The sequence below is a fragment of the Hemiscyllium ocellatum genome, unplaced genomic scaffold, assembly GCF_020745735.1.
Source record: "Hemiscyllium ocellatum isolate sHemOce1 unplaced genomic scaffold, sHemOce1.pat.X.cur. R, whole genome shotgun sequence".
NCBI lineage: Eukaryota > Metazoa > Chordata > Chondrichthyes > Orectolobiformes > Hemiscylliidae > Hemiscyllium > Hemiscyllium ocellatum.
In genome coordinates this window covers 1,169,529-1,192,870 of record NW_026867602.1, presented here as the reverse complement: position 1 = coordinate 1,192,870, position 23,342 = coordinate 1,169,529, and the positions used below count along the sequence as shown (strand labels likewise).

General features: G+C 44.1%; 1 protein-coding gene across 8 annotated transcripts in view; it reads right to left on the bottom strand.

Moving 5' to 3' along the window:
- huwe1 (HECT, UBA and WWE domain containing E3 ubiquitin protein ligase 1) overlaps positions 1 to 23,342 on the bottom strand; it is a 217,123-nt gene that overhangs the window by 172,458 nt on the left and 21,323 nt on the right. For all 8 annotated transcript variants that reach the window (XM_060822431.1, XM_060822430.1, XM_060822435.1 and 5 more), the window contains one exon: positions 2,675 to 2,746. In XM_060822431.1, the coding sequence (XP_060678414.1) occupies positions 2,675 to 2,719 (45 nt within the window). In that variant the 5' untranslated portion in view covers positions 2,720 to 2,746. The remainder of the gene's footprint in view (positions 1 to 2,674; positions 2,747 to 23,342) is intronic.

Below are 23,342 nucleotides of genomic sequence, written 5' to 3'. Positions count from 1 at the left end.
CTGGAGGACACCCCTGGTCACCAACCACCAGGCAGAATACTTTCCATCCACTACCACTCGGTGTCTTCTTCCAGCCAGCCAACTTTATATCCAGACAGCCAGATTTCCCTGCATCCCATACCTAACTTTCTGAACGAGCCTACCACATCCACTGCTCGACCTTCATGTCTTGTCACATCGTCAAAGAACTCAACAAGGCTTGTGAGGCATGACCTGCCCCTCACAAAGCCATGCTGACTATCGTTAATCAAACTATGTTTTTCCAAATAGTCATAAATCCTATCTCGCAGAATCCTTTCCAGTACCTGGCTTACACAGACGTCAGACTGACTGGTCTGTAATTCCCAGGGGTTTCCCTATTCCCTTTCTTGACCAGAGGAACAACATTCATCTCCCTCCAATCAGCCAGTACAACTCCCATGGAAAATGAGGATGCAAAGATCATCACCAGAGGCGCAGCAATCTCACTCCTCACTTCCTGTAGTAACCTTGGATACGTCTGGTCCAGCCCTGGGGACTTAGCTGTCTTGATGTTTCTCAAAATTTCCAGCACACCCACTTCAATCTGTTCGAGCCTATTAACCTGGTCCACAGTGTTCTCACTTATCAACAAGGTCCCTCTCTCGTGAATACAGAAGGAAAAAACTCATTTAGGGCCTCCCCTACCTCTTCAGGCCCCAGACACAAGTTCCCTCCACTATCTCTGATCATTGTCTTATTCCTCACCTAAGTGTAGAACACCTTTGGGTTTTCCCCAACCCTTTCTGCCAAGGCTTTCTCATGCCCCCTCAGTCCATTTTTGAGTTCTTTCCTAGCTACCCTGTATTCCTCTAAAGCTGTGCCAGATCCTTGCTTCCTCAACCTTCTTCCTTTCAACAAGAAGCTCCTTGGTTCTTGACATCCAAGGCTCCTTCACTTTACCATTCCTTGCCTGTCTCAGTGGGACAAAGTTATTCAACACTCGCAACAAGTGCTCCTTATACAGCCTCCACATTTCTGTTGCACCTTTCCCGCAGGACAATTATTCCCTATTTATTCTCCACAGCTCCTGTTTAACAGCAGTATAGTTTCCACTCCCCTAATTAAATACCTTCCCACATTATCTGTTCCTAACCCTCTCCATCGCTGTGGAAAAGGTGAGGCAGTTGCGATCACCGTCACCGAAAGGCTCTCCCAAGAGAGAACTGACACCGGGCCAGGTTTGTTACAATCACCAAATCCAATATGGCCTTCTGCCTAGTCGGCCTATCTACAGATAGAGCTGAAAATGTGTTGCTGGTTAAAGCACAGCAGGTCAGGCAGCATCCAAGGAACAGGAAATTCAGAGCCGGCCCGAAACGTCGAATTTCCTGTTCCTTGGATGCTGCCTGACCTGCTGTGCTTTAACCAGCAACACATTTTCAGCTCTGATCTCCAGCATCTGCAGACCTCACTTTTTACTATCTACAGATAGAGTCAGGAATCCCTCCTGGACACACCTGACAAAACCGCCTCCATCCAGACCATCTGCACTAAGGAGGTTCCTATCAATACTGGGAAGTTAAAAAGTCACCCACAACAACAACTCTGTTACATCTGTACCTTTCAAAGATCTGCTGTCCAATCTGCTCTTCCAGCTCTCTGCTGCTATGTGTGGGGGGGGGGGGGAGAAGAGAGAATGAAGTCTATAGAAAACACCCAATCAAGTGACTGCTCCTTTCTTGTTACTGTCTGCCACCCACACACTCAGTAAACAAACCTTCCTCAACAACCTTTTCTACAGCCGTACTCTCTAACGATGCTATCTCCCCCCTACTCTGCTCTTTTTAAAAGAACTAACCCCTGGAGCATCCAACCATTCCTGCCCCTGTGATATCCATGTCTGTGTTATGGCCACAGCATTGTAGTTCCAAGTACTGATCCATGCTCTAAGTTCATCACTCTTATTCCTGACACTCTTTGCATTCAAACAGACACACTTTAACCCATCCCTTTGCCCTATCAACTGTGTACCCTTCCTGACAGACTCTCTGTATTCTATTTCTGCCCGTTCTACAACTGCCCTCTCCTCTGATCTATAGCTCTGGTTCCCATCGCCCTGCCAAACTAGTTTAAATCCTCCCAAAGTGCTCCAGCAAACCGCCCACCCCCTCAGTTAAAGTGCAACCTGTCCTTCATGTACTGGTCCCATCTTCCCCAGAAGGTATCCGAATGATCTACGTAGCTGAAGCCCTATATGATCCAGTGCAGTTGCTTGTCAATGAGAATCGCCAGGATGGTGACTGTGTGGGGATTCAGCAACGGTAATCCAAACAGTGACCATAAGATTCTCTGCCGTAAGAACACAAGAGATAAGAGGAGTCAGCCATCTGGCTACTTGAGCCTGCTCTGCCATTCAACAACAGCATGGCTGATCATTCCATGGACTCAACTCCACTGATCTGATGGCTCACCACAACCCTTAATTCCTTTACTGCTCAAAAACTCTTAAATTTACCTTAAAAGCATTCAATGAGGTAGCCTCAACTGCTTCATCTCTTTGGAGACAGTCACTGCCTGGCGCTTGTGCTAAACACAGTCAGATACCCCAACCTAAGCAATTTTGAATTCCCTTTTTGAAGCCCCTTTTTTACTTCCATCAGAGAGTGAAGGAGGCAAAGCCAGCAGCATGCGTTTAAAACAGCATTAAACTCACCGCTTCAGTTGGCGTTTTCTTCAGCTTTGTTCTGTCGACTTTCATTTTCCCATTCGTTTCTGTACTCTAGTTCTGCAAACATAAGGAGAAAAGGTTGAATGAGGAGCGGATTTTCAGGTTCTTTTCTAAAACCCGAAAATAAAACTCACGCAGTATTTCTTACTTCTAAAAGACAAGATGATCACAACCAGCAGGAAAGCCTTTGAAACTATTTGGAGAAGTTAAAGTGAAGAACACATCCACTTCTGATTCTGCTTCCTGCGCTGTGATTGCAACCTAAAATCATTCTTTTTGTTTTCAGAATGCTTCTAGCAGTGTTTGCTGCCTATCCAAATTTAATGGTGAACAACCCAATTGTGGAGAGGTCTCTGGAAAGTCCAAATCAGCAAGGGTGGCAGGTTTCCTCCCCTAAGGAGGGTCTCAAGGCTGGCCAGTTATTCAATCCTCAGAAAAATGTCCCTGCTTGGGCTTTCTGACTCTCAAAGTTCTGGCGCACGACTTGTTCTTTCCACCATGAAGACGGATATGGAGGAACTGAAGAGGCACCTTCCATCAATCTTCATGACAGAAGACATCAGTGGCATATGGGATCCTCAAGAGCGTCAGAGGTGAACAGAGTCACCATCACGAAGGAGAAAGTGCTGGAGAAGCTGAAAGGTCTGAAGGTGGATAAAGCGCCCAGACTGGATGGACTATACCACCCCAGGGTTTGATTAGATTAGAGTACTTACAGTGTGGAAACAGGCCCTTCTGCCCAACAAGTCCACACAGACCCTCTGAAAAGCAACCAGACCCAGACCCAGACCCATTCCCCTACATTTACCCCTTACCTAACACTACGGGCAATTTAGCACAGCCAATTCACCTAACCTGCACATCTTTAGGACTGTGGGAGGAAACCGGAGCACCCGGAGGAAACCCACGCAGACACGGGGAGAACGTGCAAACTCCACACAGTCAGTTGCCCGAGGTGGGAATTGAACCCAGGTCTCTGGCGCTGTGAGGCAGCAGTGCTAACCACTGTGCCACCGTGAAGCAAATAGCTAAAAACAAAATGTAGAGACATTGGTGGTGACTTTTCAGGAATCACTGAGGGGAGGCTCCCAGAGGACAAGAAAGCAGTTAATGTAACAACCCTGTTTAAGAAGGTGGGAAAGCAGATGACAGGAAATCATAGGCCGGTTAGCCTGACCTTGGTCGTGGCTAAGATTTCAGTCCATTAGTTAGGATGGGGTTGTTGCGTACTCGGAAGCACTGGTAAAATTGTGCTGGGTCAGCATAGCTTCATCGAAGGGACTTAATACCAAATCAGTTATAATTCTTTGAAGTAAAGAGAAAGTTAGACAAGGAGAGCCAGTAGATGTAATCTATTTGGAATTCCAGGAGGCCTTTGACAAGGTGTTCCACAGAAGGTTGCTAAATACGTTAAGAGCCCATAGTGTTAGAGGTAATGGAGACAGGATTGGCTAACTGGCAGAAGGCAGAAAGCGTGAATAAAGGTGTTTGTTTGAAGGCTGCCAGCCGCTGACTACTGAACTTCTGCAGGGACCTATGTTGGGACTTACATTAACAGTCTGAATGAAGGAACTGAGGGTATTGTTGGTAAGTATGTAGGAGACAAAGATGTTTGGAAGGACAGGTGGGGAAAGTGATCAAAAAGTGGCAGGTGGAATACAACATAGAAAAGCATGAGGCTATGCACTTTGGTAGGAAAAACTAGAAAAGTATATTATTTTCAAAAAGGGGAACAGGTTTGGAAAACTGAAAACTTGAGAATTCTCACTCAAGATTCTCAACATGCAACTTCAGTTGGCAGTTAGGAAGGAAAATATGATGTTAGCATTCATTTCAACAGGGCTAGAATGAAAGAGCACGGATGTATTGCCGAGACTGAACAGTCGGTTCTGATATAACGCAATAGTTCTGTTCTCGTGTGATCTCATCTTATAAGCAAACCTCATAATTGCAGTATCATTTAAATTAACGGGTCTGGAATCAGGTTAAAGCCAACACAAGTCAGGAACATTCACGTTCTACAAATAACACTCTAAATTCTTCAGTCACATTAAAGCCAATTCACATTGTGGAAGCAGGCGTTATAACAGAACTGGCTGTAGAAGGCTCGGGTCAGACCGCACTTGGAACACTGTGAACGGTTTTGGTCCTTGTATCTGAGGGAGGATTGTTGGCCTGGGAAGGGTTCCACGGGAGGTTTACAAGATTGACCCTGACAATGAAGGGCAGCTCATGTGAGGAGTGTTGAGGGCTCTGGATTTGTATTCAATGAGTTGAGAAGGATATTGAGTTTGGAGGGTGGGGGAGGTGATGGAGGAGATCTCATTGAAACCTACAGAATACCAAGGTACGTGAATAAAGTAGATGTGGAAAAAATGTTTCCACTAGCGGGAGAAACTAGGAGCTGGAGGGCATAGCCTCAGAGTGAAGGGATGACATTTTAGAACTGAGATGAGGGATTCTACAAGTTGAAGAACCACAAGTCACTGAATGTACTTAAAACAGAGATAAGTTTGTGATTAATAAGGGGATCAAAGCTTATAGGAAAAGGCAGGAGAAAGGGATTAAGAAATAGTGCCATGATCGATGGGCTGAATGGCCTAATTCTACTCTGCAATCTTATGGTCTCAGTTTGAACTGAGGGGACTACATAGGATAGTCGCACCATCAGGTCTCCTCAGGTTTTTTTTATGAGAGTAAGATAACTTCTCATTCTAAGACATAATCCTATCCTTTCTTCACACCAGGAGTCAATCCCATTGATCTTCTCTAAACTGCTTCCAATACCTGATGTCCTATCAAAAATCAAATCACTGAAATGAGGCAGCTCTTGCTGTGATGGGCAGTCTGAAGTTTCGCATTCACTATTATGAGCCCAGCACAAAGTTACAACACTCCCAGATACAGAGGAACCTCCATTAACCAGCATTTGGTTATCTGGACAACACCGCAACGTCCCGATACTTGGCTAAACTGTTATTCAGCATTCGATTATCCGAATATTCAACTATCTGAATAAAATACTCCCCGCCCGTGTTGTTCGGACAATTGAGGTTCCTCTGTAGACGGTGACGGATGGAAGGGTAACCAGGCAATACCAAATTTACACATCACAAAGCGTTCCCCACACTGTCTACATGTGGAGCGTGCCTGAACTGCACTGGGCGATGTGCAGCCACCTCCCCATTGAATCTGCAATAACTATGGTCCAGGTTTTTTTGGTCATAGCAGACACATTGGGTGACAGAGCTGGTAAGGGACAGCAGATTTAGGACTGATTTGAGGAGGGATCTCTGCACCAAGGGGTTGCGAATCTGTAAAGTTCCCTGCCCAGTGAAGCAGTTGAGGCTACCTTGTTGAATGCTTTTAAGGCAAAGGTACGTAGATTTTTCAACAATAAAGAAATAAAGGGTTGCGACAAGTGGCTGGGTTAGTGGAGCTGAGTTCACAAAAAGACCAATCACAACCTTATTGAATGGCAAGCAGACTCAACAGCTCAGATGGCCCACTCCTGCTCCCATTTCTTATGTTCTCAGAGCAGAGTTACAAGCATGATGCCTATCTTAAAACAACTCAGCCACTGCAGGCAGATCGAGAGAGTTTGGCCTGTGCACTGAAGCATTTAATCACAACACAGTGGCTGCTGAGGGTGCAAGGCAGGTTTAGTCAGTCTTAAAACTGGTCTCGTCTTTTGTACAATTGCAATGAGTCTAACCTTGCTTTTATCCCCCCGGCCTGGAAATGACAAAGGTTCAAGGGGCTACCTCAGCACTGCAGGGGCAGAAAACCTCAGATCAGGTAGAAAACCTCACTCAAGCTCAGTGGGTGCATAGATGAAAGGAGAAAATAAACCAAACTGACAAACTCCACAACCCAAAATAAACCATGAGGTTGCACTGACCAGGGGAGTTAGCCTGCCAACAGGGGAAACTGCAGTCCTGACTGATCTTCGGATTGGTAGGATTCTCCTACAAGGAGTGGAGGAGACCACTCCCCAGAGCTACGACGATTAAGGTGATCTCACTGCTACGTAACTCCTACAGCACTCCTCAGGTTGGATGAAGGAAGAGGTTTCCCTTGGCTGGGCTGGGATTCTCAGGCCAGGAGACAGTCTCAGGGTAAGGTGTGAGCATTTAGAACTAAGATGAGGAGGAATCAAGTAGATTCTGGTTCTTCATAGGCAAGGGAAAGATGATTACCAGGACAAATGTGAATGTGAAACTTGGAACATGACTGATCAGCCAGTCTTACTGGAAGGTGCAGCATGTTTGAAGGGCCAAGCAACCTACTGCAAGTTCGACTTCACATTTTAGCATGCAGTGCACAGAAACAAAAGCTTAGAATTACCCAACAAATTATGAAATTTGCTTCTGTTCCCAAAACTGATTGAAGCACGTGCAGTCGAACACGTTGCTATGGTTACAAAGGCATCACAAAACTAAATTCTACTCTCTGATTCATGCCAATGTTGCATTTCTCCATTATGAAAACACACACACACACACAAAAGCACTCAGTACTTCATTATATCTCAACAGTGCAGCTTCACAGAGTCGGCCGCCTATTCAACTCCTTTGTGCACTCTCAGCTGAGTATCAGAAGCCTCAACAATCAGGCCACTCTCCTGCCTGCCTCCCAAAAACTTGCATTCAGCTAAAGATCTTTGCGGCAAAGACTTGGGGTCGAACCCGCACGATTCCGGAAAGTGACACATATGAGGAAAACCAAAACGTAGATCAGACAAAGGAATGAGGGCAGGCAAGGCTCATCCCCTCCACAAAGAGAATCCCTGTATAAAAAGTGAACTGGATTGGAAATGGGCCATTTAGTTCACAACAACAGGCTCATTGCATCACCCAAGTTAAGTGCCACTCATCTTGCCTTCCAATTTGGGGAATAGCCTGCTTGGCACACTCTCCTCATTCCTGATGAAGGGCTTGTGCCCGAAACGTCGAATTTCCTGTTCCTTGGATGCTGCCTAACCTGCTGTGCTTTAACCAGCAACACATTTTCAGAATGCTTGAAAAACCCAAGACCCCTAATGTCTTTCATTCTCTTTCCCAATAACCACAGGAGCTGCAACATTTAGCATCCACCAGAGGTTTCACAACATTCAGTTCTGCAAACAAGCAGCACCCAGGCCCTGTCTCAAAGCCTGTGCTGGAAATATCAACAAGGAACAGTCGTGGGTCTTCTCATGGCTCTCGCTGAAGGTCAATTTTTATTCATTTAAAGTTCACTTACAATGAACTCATGTGCACCTTCAGATATCGGCAAGGGAACAATGTCCAAGATGTAGGTGGAGAGAAGCTCTTAAGATACAAAGTGCACAAGGACACGCAGGTGCCTCCAGTCTGTGATTCATGAAAAAAAACCCAATTTTTTAAGCCAGTGGCCAGAGCACCATAAAATACAGAAGTAGCCCATTCAGTCAGAGTCTGCTCCATCAGACTAGTCTGATAATTAATTCCACTTCCCCACCTTTCCCCCATAACCTTCGATTCCCTTACGATTAAAAATCTGTCACAGCCTTAAATCTGCTTTATGACCCAGCTTCGACAGCCCTCTGCAGTAAAGAATTCCATAGATTCATTACCTTCTGAAAGGAGTTCTTCATCCATCTTAAATGGATGAGCCCTCAAGATGATGCCTCTGCTCCTAGATGCACGTGTGGAAATCACCTCGCCGTATATAACCTGTCAAATCCCCCAAGAACGTTGTCCGTTTCAATAAGGTCACCTCATTCTTCGAAACTGTACGTGCATGGGCCCACTCAAAGATTTGGAAACCTCAGGCAGTTATTTACAGTAATACAGTATTTACAGAGCTGATGGCAATCACCATTAATCTTCAAAGGTTCCCTGCCGACAACAAGGGCAGTGAGACAGCCAGGATAATAGTTTAAAGGTATAGAAAACAGAATGTGATATTCAAAGTCTGTTTGGCATCAGGCAGACTGTCACAAAAATACAAACAATGCTCCCCATGATCTGCAAGTTAATGAAAGGTGATTTGCATAGGCATACAACGGAAGCAGTTTTCCCACACATGGGCTGAGAGGACAAAGTGAGTGAATTTAGCAGTCCAGTGAAGTGATACGTTTATTGCCCTTGCTGCTAAAGTGAGCAGGGCACCCAGACAAAGCCAGGCCATTTTAAATGGACACAGATGATTCACTGGAATCATCACAGACAGCAATGGTGTTTGAACAAAAATTGCAGTAGACCTAGAAAACTAAAGGGCAGGAAAGGAAGGCGGCAGATCAGTGGCAATCCAGTCTCAGCAACAACACTGTCCAATCAGTCTCTGGCACAACCTCATGGGAAACAGTGAACTGAACCAATGGAAGAAAGATTAAAAGGTAGCATATCAAAAAAATCCCTGAAACACTACAATGGAATTTTTCTAAAAACTGTATGCTAATGAGAGCACGGATCACAGAAAAACAACTGTTGTTTGTTGCACATTTCTGTGCAGCTAATGCAAACTGCAGACATACCAGTTTATCATTCTCCTTACACAGCAACTGCAGTTTTAAGGTGGAACTTTGGCTCCAATTGGGTGACACTGCATTCAGTGGGAAGGCAGTGGGTGTTCAAGTCTCACTACGAGAGTCAGGAGTTCAGATTGTGCATTAACAGTTGGAAGGCCCCGTTAATATCCCAATTTTTTCTAATGTGCGACTGGCCTAAAGGACTGAGCTTTGAGGAACAAAAACTAACCCAAGGAAGGGTTTTATTTTAAAGAAAGGTAGGTCAGCATTTGCTGCCCATTCCTAATTGCCCCTTGAACAGAATGTCTTGCTCAACCATTTCAGAGGAAAGTTAGGGGTCAACTAGGAGTCAGGCCAGGTCAGGGAAGGACAGTAGATTTCCTTCTCTAAAGTGTGACGTCACTATAGTCTTAATAGACTATAGAAGTGCTTTCTCATTAGAAAGAGAAGACCAGTAGTGGTTTAAACTGAGGATCATGCAAAAGGCTAAGGGAAAGGTTGAGGAGGAGAGTCCTTCACAGTAATCTCAGCCTGCGTGAGAGTGGAGGGGGGGGCTGCTGCTATTGCTGTCCCTCTGCATTGCAACCAGCAATCCAGCTAACTCAGCTGAGCTGATATCCCCACTCTTAAGTGAACTGGCAATACTGACAGGGATCCAACCACAATTGACAGTAATCATTGTTGTCACCATCACCAAGGTGAACTCTCAAAACCCAACTTAAATTTAAATTCTGCCAGCCGCCACAGTGGGATTTGAACCCATGCCTCCAGTAGGCCAGGCCTGATGAATACTCGCTCAGCGATACTACACAAGTCTAAAAACAAACCCTGAACCCCAATACCCACATTTAAGGAGCCAAATAGAGTCCCCTCATCAAAATCTCTCTCAACTGGAGGCATTAAAACAGGATCACATGAGGAGAAAGTGTGGGAAGCACTCATCTGGGATATCTCAGCAATTCAGAGTCTACATTGGCAGAGGGCCCCAGGCTCTAGGCAAGACATTAAGCCAAGATCTCTCTATCCTTGGCTGGACATGCAGCGTGTAGGAAGGGGGACAGACAGCTCTGCTTGGTACACTAACCACCGTCACCCCAAAACAAATTCAGCTTTTAAGAACTTGCAGTATCAAAATGCAGTAAAGTGCTACAAAAGCTTAATTCTGCTCAGGTTACCTGGGCAATTGCTTTCTTTTCAATCAAGATTGAAAGCTGTAATGTAAGCCAATGAGTTCCACATGGAAGAACAGCTAATAAGGAAAAGGAAAGCTACTCCACTGAATCCCAATAATGCTCAAACCACCTTCGGCACTTAAAAGTGAGTGCTATTTATAAACAGGCTGCATCTGCTGGAAGCACAGGCCTCTATAAATCAAATTGTTAGTTTCCTTCCTCGTTAATTGTTCTTTTTGTAATATGAAACCAATGCGAGATGGCACCATAAAGGTCTCCATGATACACACCGATGTCAACACCAAACGACCAGAGATGAGGAATCAAAGCCGGGACTGAAAGTACAGTGTATCCATCAACTATGGAAGCCAAACAAGCAAGGGCAGACTCTACCTAAACACACGTCATTGAAGGCCCTCCTCCATTAACCGCACACTGTTAAACAAAGTCAAACAAGAATGCAAGTAGCTCATGTTCCAGATTCATGTTTTCATGACAGTGCACCAGCCAAGCTACGTTTTTCCAAACACAGCACGCAAGACTACACAGACACGTGGCTTTACACCAATGTGCTGCTTTAAATCCAACACTGCGGGAAGGAGTAGAGAAGAATAGAAATAAAATCAAAAGGCCCACTGACCCGTGGTCTTCAGCTATGCCAAAAACCAATTCAATCACCAACATGTTTCAGCCTCTATCCAAGCAAGTTCAGAGAAGAAATGAGAGGCGACTTTATTACAATACAGTAGACTCAGAGGACTTACAGTCATTCAGATTGTCAGCACAGAAAAAGGCCTGGCATAAGAAGCGCTCAACTAAATACTAAAATATTCTGCCTCCACCGCACCTAAAGCAGTGAGTCCAGATTCCTCACATCCCCATCTAAACCTTTTGTCACTTACCTTACAATCTGCTGCCCCAGGACAAGATTTCTGCGTCCACCTTATGTCCCTCATAATTTTATACTCCAGACTGTCCAATCTCTTCATAGAAACCTCTCTGGTCCAGGCAGCATACTAATAAATCTCCTCTGCACCCTCTCCAGTGCTATCACATCCTTATGTGGCACCCAGAACTGTAGACATTACTCTGGCCGTGATTGACCCACCATTTTATACAGTTCCATCATAACCCCCAATGCTCCTGAAGTCCATTCCTCAGCTAAGAGGGTTTACAACAGATGATGGCGAATTTTCTCAAACTCTGGTTACTCTGTGTAACTTTCTTCACTGGCAATTTAACTTGCACACATTGACAAGGGAGTCCAAGGACACAGACAGGAAGATAGAGGTGAGAATCCAATTACTGAATGGCAGGAAAGGCTTGAGGGGCCCAATTCTTATGCCCAAACCTCAAACTTCACCAATGTAAACTGACAACAACAATTACAAGAACACAAACCACTGAAACCCAACTTGATGCATGACCCTCTGCTTTCATTAAAAGGAGAGACAAAGTGGTAATTTAGAAACATGAAAGGGAGTCCATTCAGCCCATTGAGCCTAGTCCACCAGTCAAGTAGAGTCTGTACTTCAATGCCACTTTTCTGCACTACCCATAGATTTTAGATTTTATTTGTCTGCAGAAATCTACTGATCTCGAACTTGAACATATAGAATGACAGATTCCATCACCATCAGGGTTAGAGAATTCACCATCTGAGATTCCATCTTATCTCACTGCTATTTTCAGATTATGCCCCTGGTTTTATAGAAAGATCTGCAAGCCAGGACAGTGGAGATGTGGAACTACGTTTCACTTAGCAGACAAAGCAACATGGACTGGCTGGGTCACACAGCCCATTTCCATGGTGCATTCTGAATTTTTTTTGTGTAAATAGCAATCTTCTTTTTAAAAATGTGCCTCTAGGAGTCCATTAAAGTCTAATGGTGGGTGGTGACTTTTTTTTTGCTGCTGCAATACCCTGCTTTTACGCCTGAAAGAGAAACAGATTTTGCACTAGCAAAACTGGCCTGGAACCCACAACATTTTGAGTCCATAAATGTACAAGAACTGTTGCAGACTGTAGCAGAAGCAAATGTGTGACAAAGTAAACATCTTGCAGTAGGGACTGACACATTCACACTTTGCTAAGTGAACACAGAAACTTTTAAACCAACCACTTTGAAGCTTCTTCAGAGTACAGAAGAGGGGTTAATTGGCACTGTACTGTACACCACGTGCATTCAACGTTTTTTTTCGGAGACAGTTGTAAAACTGCTAGAACAAAAACATTAGCCCAGTTTCTGTTGGAAAGCATTATCAGCAGAGGGAATAAATCTCGCTAAGTGCCCACTTTATTTGTTTTGAATAATAATTGCTGATGTAACCAACACACAACCACAGCATCAAGGAAATCAATAGTGTTTCATTATTTAGAAAAAAAAATAACAGGTCAGTGTAGCCACGTCAAGCCTGAATGGGCAAAAAGATCAAACAAACAACAGATTCGGCACAGCTGCTGGTAACAGGAAGCAGAGACATAGCTGTTTCATAGCATAAGGCCAAGCAAAAATATCACTTCATACATTTAAGGCTCAGTTGGAAGCTTAGTGCAACATTTCTTGAGGGTTTAAAGATTAGAAACAGTGTTTGAGCACTATCCCTCTCCCTTCAACATAGGCCCTTCATTGAGGGGAAGCACATGTTGTCTGACAAAGAGGGGTTGGGCCAAGATCTATTTGAATATAGAAGAACAAGAGGTGAGCATATTGAAAGGTACAAGATCCTGATGGGAGGTTCAGGCTTGACATGGTGGATGCTGAACAAGGGGAGACAGTTTAAGATGGGAGGGGAGAGAATTTTTTCTGAGGGTTGAAAATCAAGGAACTTGTCAAGCGTCACCAGGGCAGCATGCTGGAAATCAAGTTCTGCTATCCCCATAGTCACCAGAAAAGGAATTACCAACTCACCCAGGCTTCAGACTCAGGTTGGCAAGAAGCACACCAAGTTTCTGTGCTTAAGAATTATTATTTATCACAAGTAAATAATCTCTAGCTAACATAAATAATTATGCACTGACGTTTAACTCCATTAACTCGAGGATCCTCAATTATCCAAATATCGATTATTCGATTTTCAGATTATCTGAAGATGATTTCAAGACCCTACAAAAACGTTACATTAAAGGGGTAAGCGTATTTGATTTACCTGCACTGAAGAACACATGAAAATGCTGGCAGCTCAAGCATCAGCGACTGGATTTTTTTTTAGGTAAGGGTTGTTACACAGCCCTTTGCAGGAGTAAGTGTTTTACAGTACAGGGTATTCCTGTCACTTTACCAGGCCATTCATTTAAAACAAGGCCGAGAATGCAAACACATGCGCAAGGTGGTGCTTCTGTCTTTCTATCGCGAGACTGAGTTCCCGAAAATTGACAAATGCTTTTGTGATCATAGAAGCTGTTCAGGACTTGCTTAATGCTGGCATTTGATATACAGTATGTGAGAGATGGTATGTCCTTCTCATTTTAACCTGCAATTTGCAGACTGCAAGGATTAGTTTGCTTAAATAGCAGACTCATTAAAATTATAGATTTAAACAAATTCTCCGGTAGAGCATAGTGTTAGATCAGTATGGCTACCCTGAAGGTAAAATTGATTATCTGAACGAAAGAGTGCCCGTTCAAATAATTGAGGTTCCTCTGTAGATGTCAATACCCTGATAAACGTCCCCCTGCGGATGGAGGGAAAACGGGGAAAGCAGTTCAGTGATCTCAGGTCACAGAATCTACTGAGATGCTTCCTGTTTCTTTGTCTTCCTTCTCCGGATGCTCCCACTGGTTTAGGGTGAGCACTGAGTCGCTGATTCACTGACAAAAGGTCTCTGACTTATTGACTTAACAACAGCTTACAGCAACTACTGAAAAAGATAAACTGGTACTCTTCAGGTTTCCAGTGGGTTTTACTGCAGGGAGCAGGCAGCACCTGAGCAACTGGAGATTTGAAAAACTTTCCACTATCTTGTTCACATCCTCAAGCTGTTCAGCTACCCTCGAACCAATCACATAGCTGTTAGCAAACAGAGGATCTTCGTCAGTAGTAACTGGTCACTAGCCCACAAATCAGTCCACTAATGTTGTCAACTATTTGTCTTTAGCTCCAGCTTGTCGGCAAGCCACACTCAAAACTGCTGCTGGAATCAGTGTGTAAGCAGTGCCTAAAATTAATGCTAACTTACTTGCTTTCAACACATGCAACAATTCATCACCAACCCTTGGTTTTAAAGCAAGTTCCTTTCTCATTTCAGTCCACAATTATACACAGAGAAAGTAAAAAGGCATGGTCTTTACAAACTCTCTTGCCAAAGTGATGCGGATGTGTGCCATTAGTTTTGTGAAGCTGAGGCCATAATCTTATTGGTTGCTATGACAGGTTTGAAGGACTGAATGGCTCAATCCTGCTCCAAATTCATATTTTCACCTGTTTCATATTCCAGGAGGCCTTTCAGCTTGTCAACTCTGCTCCACCATTCATTCCTCCCCTTTCCCCATAACCTTCAAGTAGATCACTCCTCACTCCAGTGAGCACAGTCTCCAACTGTTTAACCTGTGCTCATGAAACTCTCCTCTCCTTACCAGGGGTCAGCCTTGTGAACCTTCTCTGAACTGTCTCCAATGAAATAATATCTTCTCTTAAATAAAGGGACCAACACTGGTCATAACGTGCAGTCTCACTAGCACCTTGTACAATTACAGTACAACTTCCCAACTCTCATTCTCCAACCCCCTTGGAATAAGGGCCAATATTCCATTAGTCTTTCATTAGATTACCAGCTACCTGTACGCTAGCTTTCACTGTGTTCTTGCTAATAGATGGCTTCAGCGCTCTGGGAGGGGCAACAAGAGGGGAAAATTACAGAGGACACACACACACGCTCCATCCTGAAAGTTACTTATCTCTGAAATCTCAAAGAAACGCAGCTTTACGTATGTAGACCTGTCGGGACACACACAAAGCAGGTTTTTAAAAATAATATCTGTTCAAAAAACTGCTACAATTCTGGGATCTACTTTCCTTTCAAAGTTATGGTTACAGAGGCCAAGACAGAAAACACCATTAGTAAGCACTCAAACTTGCCACCAATTTAAGAAAATACTCTGATACGGTGGAAGATCTTTCAACTTAATACACCCGAGAGCATGAACAGGAGCAGGCGTACATTTCGATCCACGATGCTCCTGACAGCTGCAAAGCAGAGGTGACATAGCGAACCTGTCACTGGGTTAAGAATCCAGAAGAATCAAATTAATGTTCTGAGGTTACAGGTTCAAATTCCAAGTTTTTCTTTAAATATGAACTTACAAACTGGTCTATTCAAAGTAACAGTGCAACCATTTGTAATTGCCACCTTGTTCACTAATGTTACCTAGGGAAGGAAGCCTAGCACCCTTACCAGGTGTGGCCCATGTGTAAATCCACAGAATGAGTTAACAATCATCATGGCTGACTCTGAACTAGCCATTGGGCTATTAGCGATGGGTAATAAATCTGATATTGCCAGTGATGTCCACATCCCAAAAAGTTGTTTTGTTTTAAGAAAACACTTTTGGATCTGCAGCTCCTCATGATGCTACACTCCAATCTGACACTGCCTGAAAGGCACTACATCAAGTCCAGTTACACCGTTCACCAACCTTCCCAATAAGGCCTTTGAAAAGGGAAAGTCAACTCCAAGACAAAACATCGCAAACCATTCCTCACCCCAAAAGGGTAGTCACATCTGAAACGCAGCACATAATATGCACACACCAAGTTCCCACAAACAACAATGGGACCTTGGGCAGTTCCCCTGCTTTGTGATATCAATGAGGGTCACACATTGGCCAAGGAACCATTGGTGGGCGACTGCCAACAGCGAGCCGGAGGATGCTCTGCCCCTTCTTCAAAACACTCCATTACAATCGTGCACATCCACTTTGGAGGGGAATGAATTGTTAACTTGGTTTAATACTTGCCAAAGGATGGCACCTCCAATCCGACAGCCTACCCCGAGTACTGCACTGGAGCGTCAGCCTCATCTTTCTGTTCTCAAAGGCTGAGTGGGGCCTGAATGCTGAACTTTCTGACTCAGGAGTACTGTACTTGCTACCTGCAGATATTGGCACTCAGGTGTGCTGCGGGTCAATTAAAGTAGCATACGGTATACAGCGTCCTTGCATTTTGCAAAACTAGAGGTGGGGGGGAATGGTGGCACCAAAAACAAACATTCTTTTCAATCTGCCAGAAGTCAGCTCGCTTTCAGGAGGTTAACACATTGCGAATGACACGCGATGCCATAACTTCTGAAGACCAAGAGCTATCAAAGATAAGCGAAGTGTTAACAAGAACAGTGTTTGATACGTCAACGTTAATAATTCAGCTGCTGTTTACAAACTCTGCCAGCAACAGGATTTCGGAGGCTGGGTTCAAAATCTTGCAGCACTTAATCATACATCCAAATATCCAATTTCCAAAGCTGACGAGTCAGTGAACTCATTGCTGCCAACAAGGTAACAACTCACCTTGGCACATGCTGGAGGGAGGAGCTGTTTGCTGGGCAGCAAAATGGATTTTAGCTCAGGGGTCTTCCTCACCCCATACTAGTGGGCCTCAAACCCATCTAGAATTATCAACATCTTTCTGGTCATGAAGGAGGACATGCCTCAGACCCAGACAAGCCAAAGCACAAAAATCCAAAAGCAATAAGCAAGTTCAAGTTGGGGGCGGAGAACGGGGTCAAGTCAAACAACGGGCCGGATAACCAGCTGACCACACAACATGGTCCAACAGCAGCAAGCCTGCATTCCTTTTAGCTATGGCACAAAGCTCAGAGCAGTGAGGGGAGGACAAACACAAATCTCCCAAGTCTTTCAGCAAACAGACATTGTGAAATTTTGTCAAAACAATCAACTCCAAACTCAGAGCAATAAACTTGCAGCTTTTTTGGGAATCAGGTTTTAAAAGAGGAGAAAGGTAGATTCTTCCTTTTGCCCATAGCAAGCTTGAAAAAGAAAATGCAACATTTTAGAGACCTTTCCACTGAGAAAGCATAAGTCCGTGACATTTCAGGTATTAAACCATCCTCAGGAGTGGATTGGTATTTTCTTCACAGATTTTGCCAAGGTGGCTGCTCTTTACATTCTGGAGACTCTCTCTCTCTCTCTCTTCAAAAATGCAGAGCCTCATGTTAGAAAGTTCCTGGACTTCAGTAGAATGATGGAGCACATCAGCATCCATCTATATTGAAGGGCATTGTATGACTTGTACTGTTGCTGGCTGTTGCACATATACAAAATTGCAAAATTTCATTTACAAATAATTCTCTGCAATGTTACCTTCTCCCACAGACGGCAAGTGAGCCAGCAACACAATGAATACAAATTCCACAGTGAGACTGGGACTGCCATAGTGTTAAGAGTTCAGATGGAGAGGAATTTGTTAAGTGTGTACAAGACAATTTTCTGATTCAGTATGTGGATGGACCCCCTACAGAAGGTGCAAAACTTGACCTACTCTTGGGAAATAAGGAGGACAGGTGACTGAGGTGTCAGTGGGGCTGTGACCATAATTCCATTAGATTTAAAATAGTGATGGAAAAGGATAGACCAGATCTAAAAGTTGAAGTTCTAAATTGGAGAAAGGCCAATTTTGACGGTATTAGGCAAGAACTTTCAAAAGCTGATTGGGGACAGATGTTCGCAGGTAAAGGGACGGCTGGAAAATGGGAAGCCTTCAGAAATGAGATAACGAGAATACCGAGACAGTATATTCCTGTCAGGGTGAAAGGAAAGGCTGGTAGGTATAGGGAATGCTGGATGACTAAAGAAATTGAGGGTTTGATGAAGAAAAAGAAGGAAGCATATGTCAGGTACAGACAGGATAGATTGAGTAAATCCTTAGAAGAGTATAAAGGCAGTGGGAGTATATTTAAGAGGGAAATCAGGAGGGCAAAAAGGGTACGAGATAGCTTTGGCAGATAGAATTAAGAAGAATCCAAAGGGTTTTTACAAATACATTAAGGACAAAAGGGTAACTAGGGAGAGAATAGGGTCCCTCAAGATCAACAAGGTGGCCTTTGTGTGGAGCCGCAGAAAATGAAGAAGAAACTAAATGAGTATTTTGCATCAGTGTTTACCGTGGAGAAGGATATGAAAGATATAGACTGTAGGGAAATAGACAGTGACACCTTGCAAAATGTCCATATTACAGAGGAGGAGTGCTGGATGTCTTGAAATACATAAAGATAGCTAAATCCCCAGGACCTGATCAGGTGTACCCGAGAACACTGTGGGAAGCTAGAAGTGATTGCTGGGCCCCTTGCTGAGATATTTGTATCATCGATAGTCACAGATGAGGTGCTGGAAGACTGGAGGTTGGCAAACGTGGTGCCACTGTTTAAGAAGGGTGGTAAGGACAAGCCAGGGAACTATAGACCAGTGAGCCTGACCTCGGTGGTGGGCCAGTTGTTGGAGGGAATCCTGAGGGACAGAATTTACATGTATTTGGAAATGCAAGGACTGATTAGGGATAGTCAACATGGCTTTGTGTGTGGGAAATCACGTCTCTCAAACTTGATTGAGTTTTTCGAAGAAGTAAAAAAGAAGATTGATGAGGACAGAGCGGTAGATGTGATCTGTATGGAGTTCAGTAAGGCATTCGACAAGGTTCCCCATGGGAGACTAGTTAGCAAGGTTAGATCTCATGGAATACAGGGAGAACTAGCCATTTGGATACAGACCTGGCTCAAAGGTAGAAGACAGAGGGTGGTGGTGGAGGGTTGTTTTTCAGACTGGAGGCCTGTGACCAGTGGAGTACCACAAGGATCGGTGCTGGGTCCTCTATTTTTAGTCATTTACATAAATGATTTGGATGTGAGCATAAGAGGTACAGTTAGTAAGTCTGCAGATGACACCAAAATTGAAGGTGTAGTGGACAGCGAAGAAGGTTACCTCAGATTACAACAAGATCTTGACCAGATGGGCCAATGGGCTGAGGAGTGGCAGATGGAGTTTAATTCAGCTAAGTGTGATGTACAGCATTTTGAGAAAGCAAATCTTAGCAGGACTTATACACTTAATAGTAAGGTCCCAGGGAGTGTTGCTGAACAAAGAAACCTTCGAATGCAGGTGCATAGCTCCTTGAAAGTGGAGTCGCAGGTAGATAGGATAGTGAAGACGGCGTTTGGTATGCTTTCTTTTATTGGTCAGACTATTGAGTACAGGAATCGGGAGGTCATGTTGTGGCTGTACAGGACATTGGTTAGGCCACTGTTGGAATACTGCGTGCAATTCTGGTATCCTTCCTATCGGAAAGATGTTGTGAAACTTGAAAGAGTTCAGAAAAGATTTACAAGGATGTTGCCAGGGTTGGAGGATTTGAGGTATAGGGACAGGCTGAACAGGCTGGGGCTGTTTTACCTGAAGCATCGGAGGTTGAGGGGTGACCTTATAGAGGTTTACAAAATTATGAGGGGCATGGATAGGATAAATAGGCAAAGTCTTTTCCCTGGAGTGGCAGAGTCGAGAATTAGAGGGCATAGGTTTAGGGTGTGAGGGGAAAGATACAAAAGAGACCTAAGAGGCAACTTTTTCACGCAGAGGGTGATACGTGTATGGAATGAGCTGCCAGAGGAAGTGGTGGAGGCTGGTACAAATGCAGCATTTAAAAGGCATTTGGATGTGTATATGAATAGGAAGGGTTTGGAGGGATATGGACCAGGTGCTGGCAGGTGGGACTAGATTGGGTTCGGATATCTGGTCGGCATGGATAGGTTGGACCGAAGGGTCTGTTTCCATATTGTACATCTCTATGGCTCGGAGTGTGAATGCAAGGACACCACTGACCATCTATCAAGCATTTTTCTTCAGCTGTCTGTGTCGTCTGTACTAGGCTACTGAGTAAGATAAGGGCCCATGGTGTTAGAGGCAAGGTGCTAGCATGAAAACAATTTTGGTTGTCTGGCAGAAAGCAGAGATTGGGGATAAAAGGATCTTTCTCGGGATGGCAGCCGGTGACAAATGGTGATCCACAAGACTCAGTGTTGGGACTACAACTTTTCACTGTATACATTAACAATCTAGATGCAGGAACTAAGGGCATTCTGGTTACTTTTGCAGATGATACAAAGATAGGCAGCTAGGAAGGCAAATGCAATGGTGGCATTTATTTTGAGAAGACTTGAATATGTACTTGTGAGACCACATTTGAATTATTGCGCTCGGTTTTGGATCTCAGGAAGGATGCAATGGCCTTGAAGCATGTTCAGAGGAGGTTCATGAGAATGGTCCCCGGAATGAAAAGCTTAACATACGAGGAACGATTGAGGACTCTGGGTCTACAGTTGGAGTTTAAAAGGAACTGGGACCTAATTGAAACTTGCAGAATACTGAATGGGCTGGACAGAGTGGATGTTGGGAAGATGTTTCCATTGATAGAAGAGACTAGGACCCAAGGGCACAGCCTTAGAGTAAAGAGAAGACCTTTTAGAACAGAGGTAAGGAGAAACTTCTTCAACCAGAGAGTGGTGAATTTACGGAATTCATTGCCATAGAAGGTTGTGGAGGCCAGGTCATTGAGTATAGTTAAGATAGAGGGAAATAGCTTCTTGAGTATCAAGGGGTACGGGGAGAATGGGTTTGAGAAAGTTATCAGCCATGATTGAATGGTGGAGCAGACTCGATGGGCTGAATGGCCTAATTTCTGCTCCCATGTCTTATGGTCTACTGGCTGCAACTGCAGAACCAACACATTTGCTCGCCCAAACAGCTCGATCTGACATAAAACTTATCAGTTTCAAAGCCTCATTGTCACAAGCGATAGTCCTGCCACTGTCCTGGGAATGTTTGATGGGGACAGTGTCAAAGGAACCTTACTTTCACAGTTCAAAACAGTAGATCCAGCTGAGTAAATTACCAAAAATAGCCTCACTGAGGCTACCACACTATTAATGCCAAAACAGCTGATTGAACACTTCAGTGCCTTTCACTCGTACTACCCCCTTCACTCCATATGCCACTGGGAACCAAACATCTATCGCTACCTTAAAACAACCCTCAGTAAATAAACTTCTCATCTCAGACAGAAGTGACAACTCTTTTTTTTAAAAAAAAAAGTTGCCCAGTTCTAGTCTGACCAACGAGGGGGAACATCTACCCAGGATATCCCTTTCAGTATTCTGTAGGTTTCAATAAGGCCACCTCTCAGTCTTCAAAACACTGGAGAATACAGGCTTGCTTTGCCCGATCTCTTTTCGGTGGACAATCCCACCATCCTGAGATGAAGTATCAAACCGTGGTTGTATTCTCTCTATGACAATATCTTTCCTGAGATACGGATACCAAAACCTCGCACAGTACTGAATGTGCAGTCTAACCAAATTAGATAATTGAAGCAAAGCTTCACTATTCTTATACTCAAAGCCTCCTGCAATAAAGGCTAACATTCCATTAGCCTTCCTAAGAACTTGCTGCACCTGCATATTAGCCTTCAATGAGTTATCGCCAAGGACACCTGGATCCCTTTATAGATGGAACTGCTTACCACTTCAGAACTGTTTCAAAGGACACATAAGCATCAAAGACATTGCATGTTTGGAGTCGCATGTAAGCAAGGCCAGATAAGGATGGCCGTTTTCCTTCCCTAAAGGACATTCGCAAACCAGATGGATTGAAACAACCACCAATGGTAGCTGTCATGGTCACCAATACAGAGACTGATTTTATGCTCCAGATTTTTATTAAATTCCATAAGTGTCCCCAGGACATTGCGAAGCCATCATCAGCCCAAGGCGAACTTTAAGCAGATGTCGAAGGAGTAACCTCTAAGGTAAATCTTAAAAGGCTTTGAACGAAAGACAGAGTGATAAACATTATGAAAGACTGCAGGCAGTTCAGTGAAGGGTGAGGCACAAACAGCTATGGCTATGACTCCTATGCCACAGTTATATAGAATACCGTCAGTGACTGACAACACAGGCTCAGCCTTAGGATTGAGATGAACTGGTCCTGACATAAAAGGCAGAAATTTAGCATGCAACTTCCAAAATTTGGAACCTTCACCACATCAAAAAGCCATAACTCTAGTGCACAACAACACGAGCCATCTCAAGGTAGAGTCTAGAAAGATGTCACTATACTTGCCACACTTGACTGATACATACAAACCCAGTCCAGCGGCAGTGACAATCAACTGCATTCTCCAGTCCTACTACAACATGCAATAACTCCCATTGCAAATCAGAACCCAGAAAACAAACTTAAACAGACTCATACCATAAATGCTACAGCAATTCCTTAGAAAAAAGGCAAATGCTGGGCAGCATCTGCCACATGGGGTTTCGAACAAGCTTCTCCCACAGTCAATCACAGGGTAGTATGAGCCACTACATGACAGTGTGAACACTCAAAGCAGCAATCGCCAAAGGAAAAAAAAGATCTGGGGATAGCAAACAAAACTGGAGCTCTCAAAATTCAAGGGACAGCAGGGCAAAACAACCAGCCAAAATAAAAAGGTGCTGACCTAATTAAACACAACTGGAGTCAAACATTTACCAGTTTGAGTATTTCCTGGAGGCAGAGTTCAAAAGCAGCACGACAGCGTGCACAATGTCTCTAAGATTCTTGAAGACCAGCTACCCACTGAAAAATGCTACAAGTGCCAATTGTGTAGTTCTGCATCTTACAGTTCAGTAGGATGCCAGTCCACAGACCAACAACAGTTTGATGAAGTTCTAGCACGTCTCCATCACAAATGGGGAACCCAATTATTCTGAAACAGTGCATCCCAGTTCTCATTTCCCCATGTGGTGAAATATCCTCTCAATATCCACCAAGTCAAGTCCTGCAAGTCACCATTCACCACTCTTCAGAAACTAAAAGCAGAGTAAGTCCATAGATAGCAAGATGTGGACAACATCCAGGCTTAGTCTGATAAATAGCTAGAAAAATGCATGCCATGTAAGTGCCAAACAATGAACATCTTCAACAAGGGAGAACCTAACCATCTCCCCA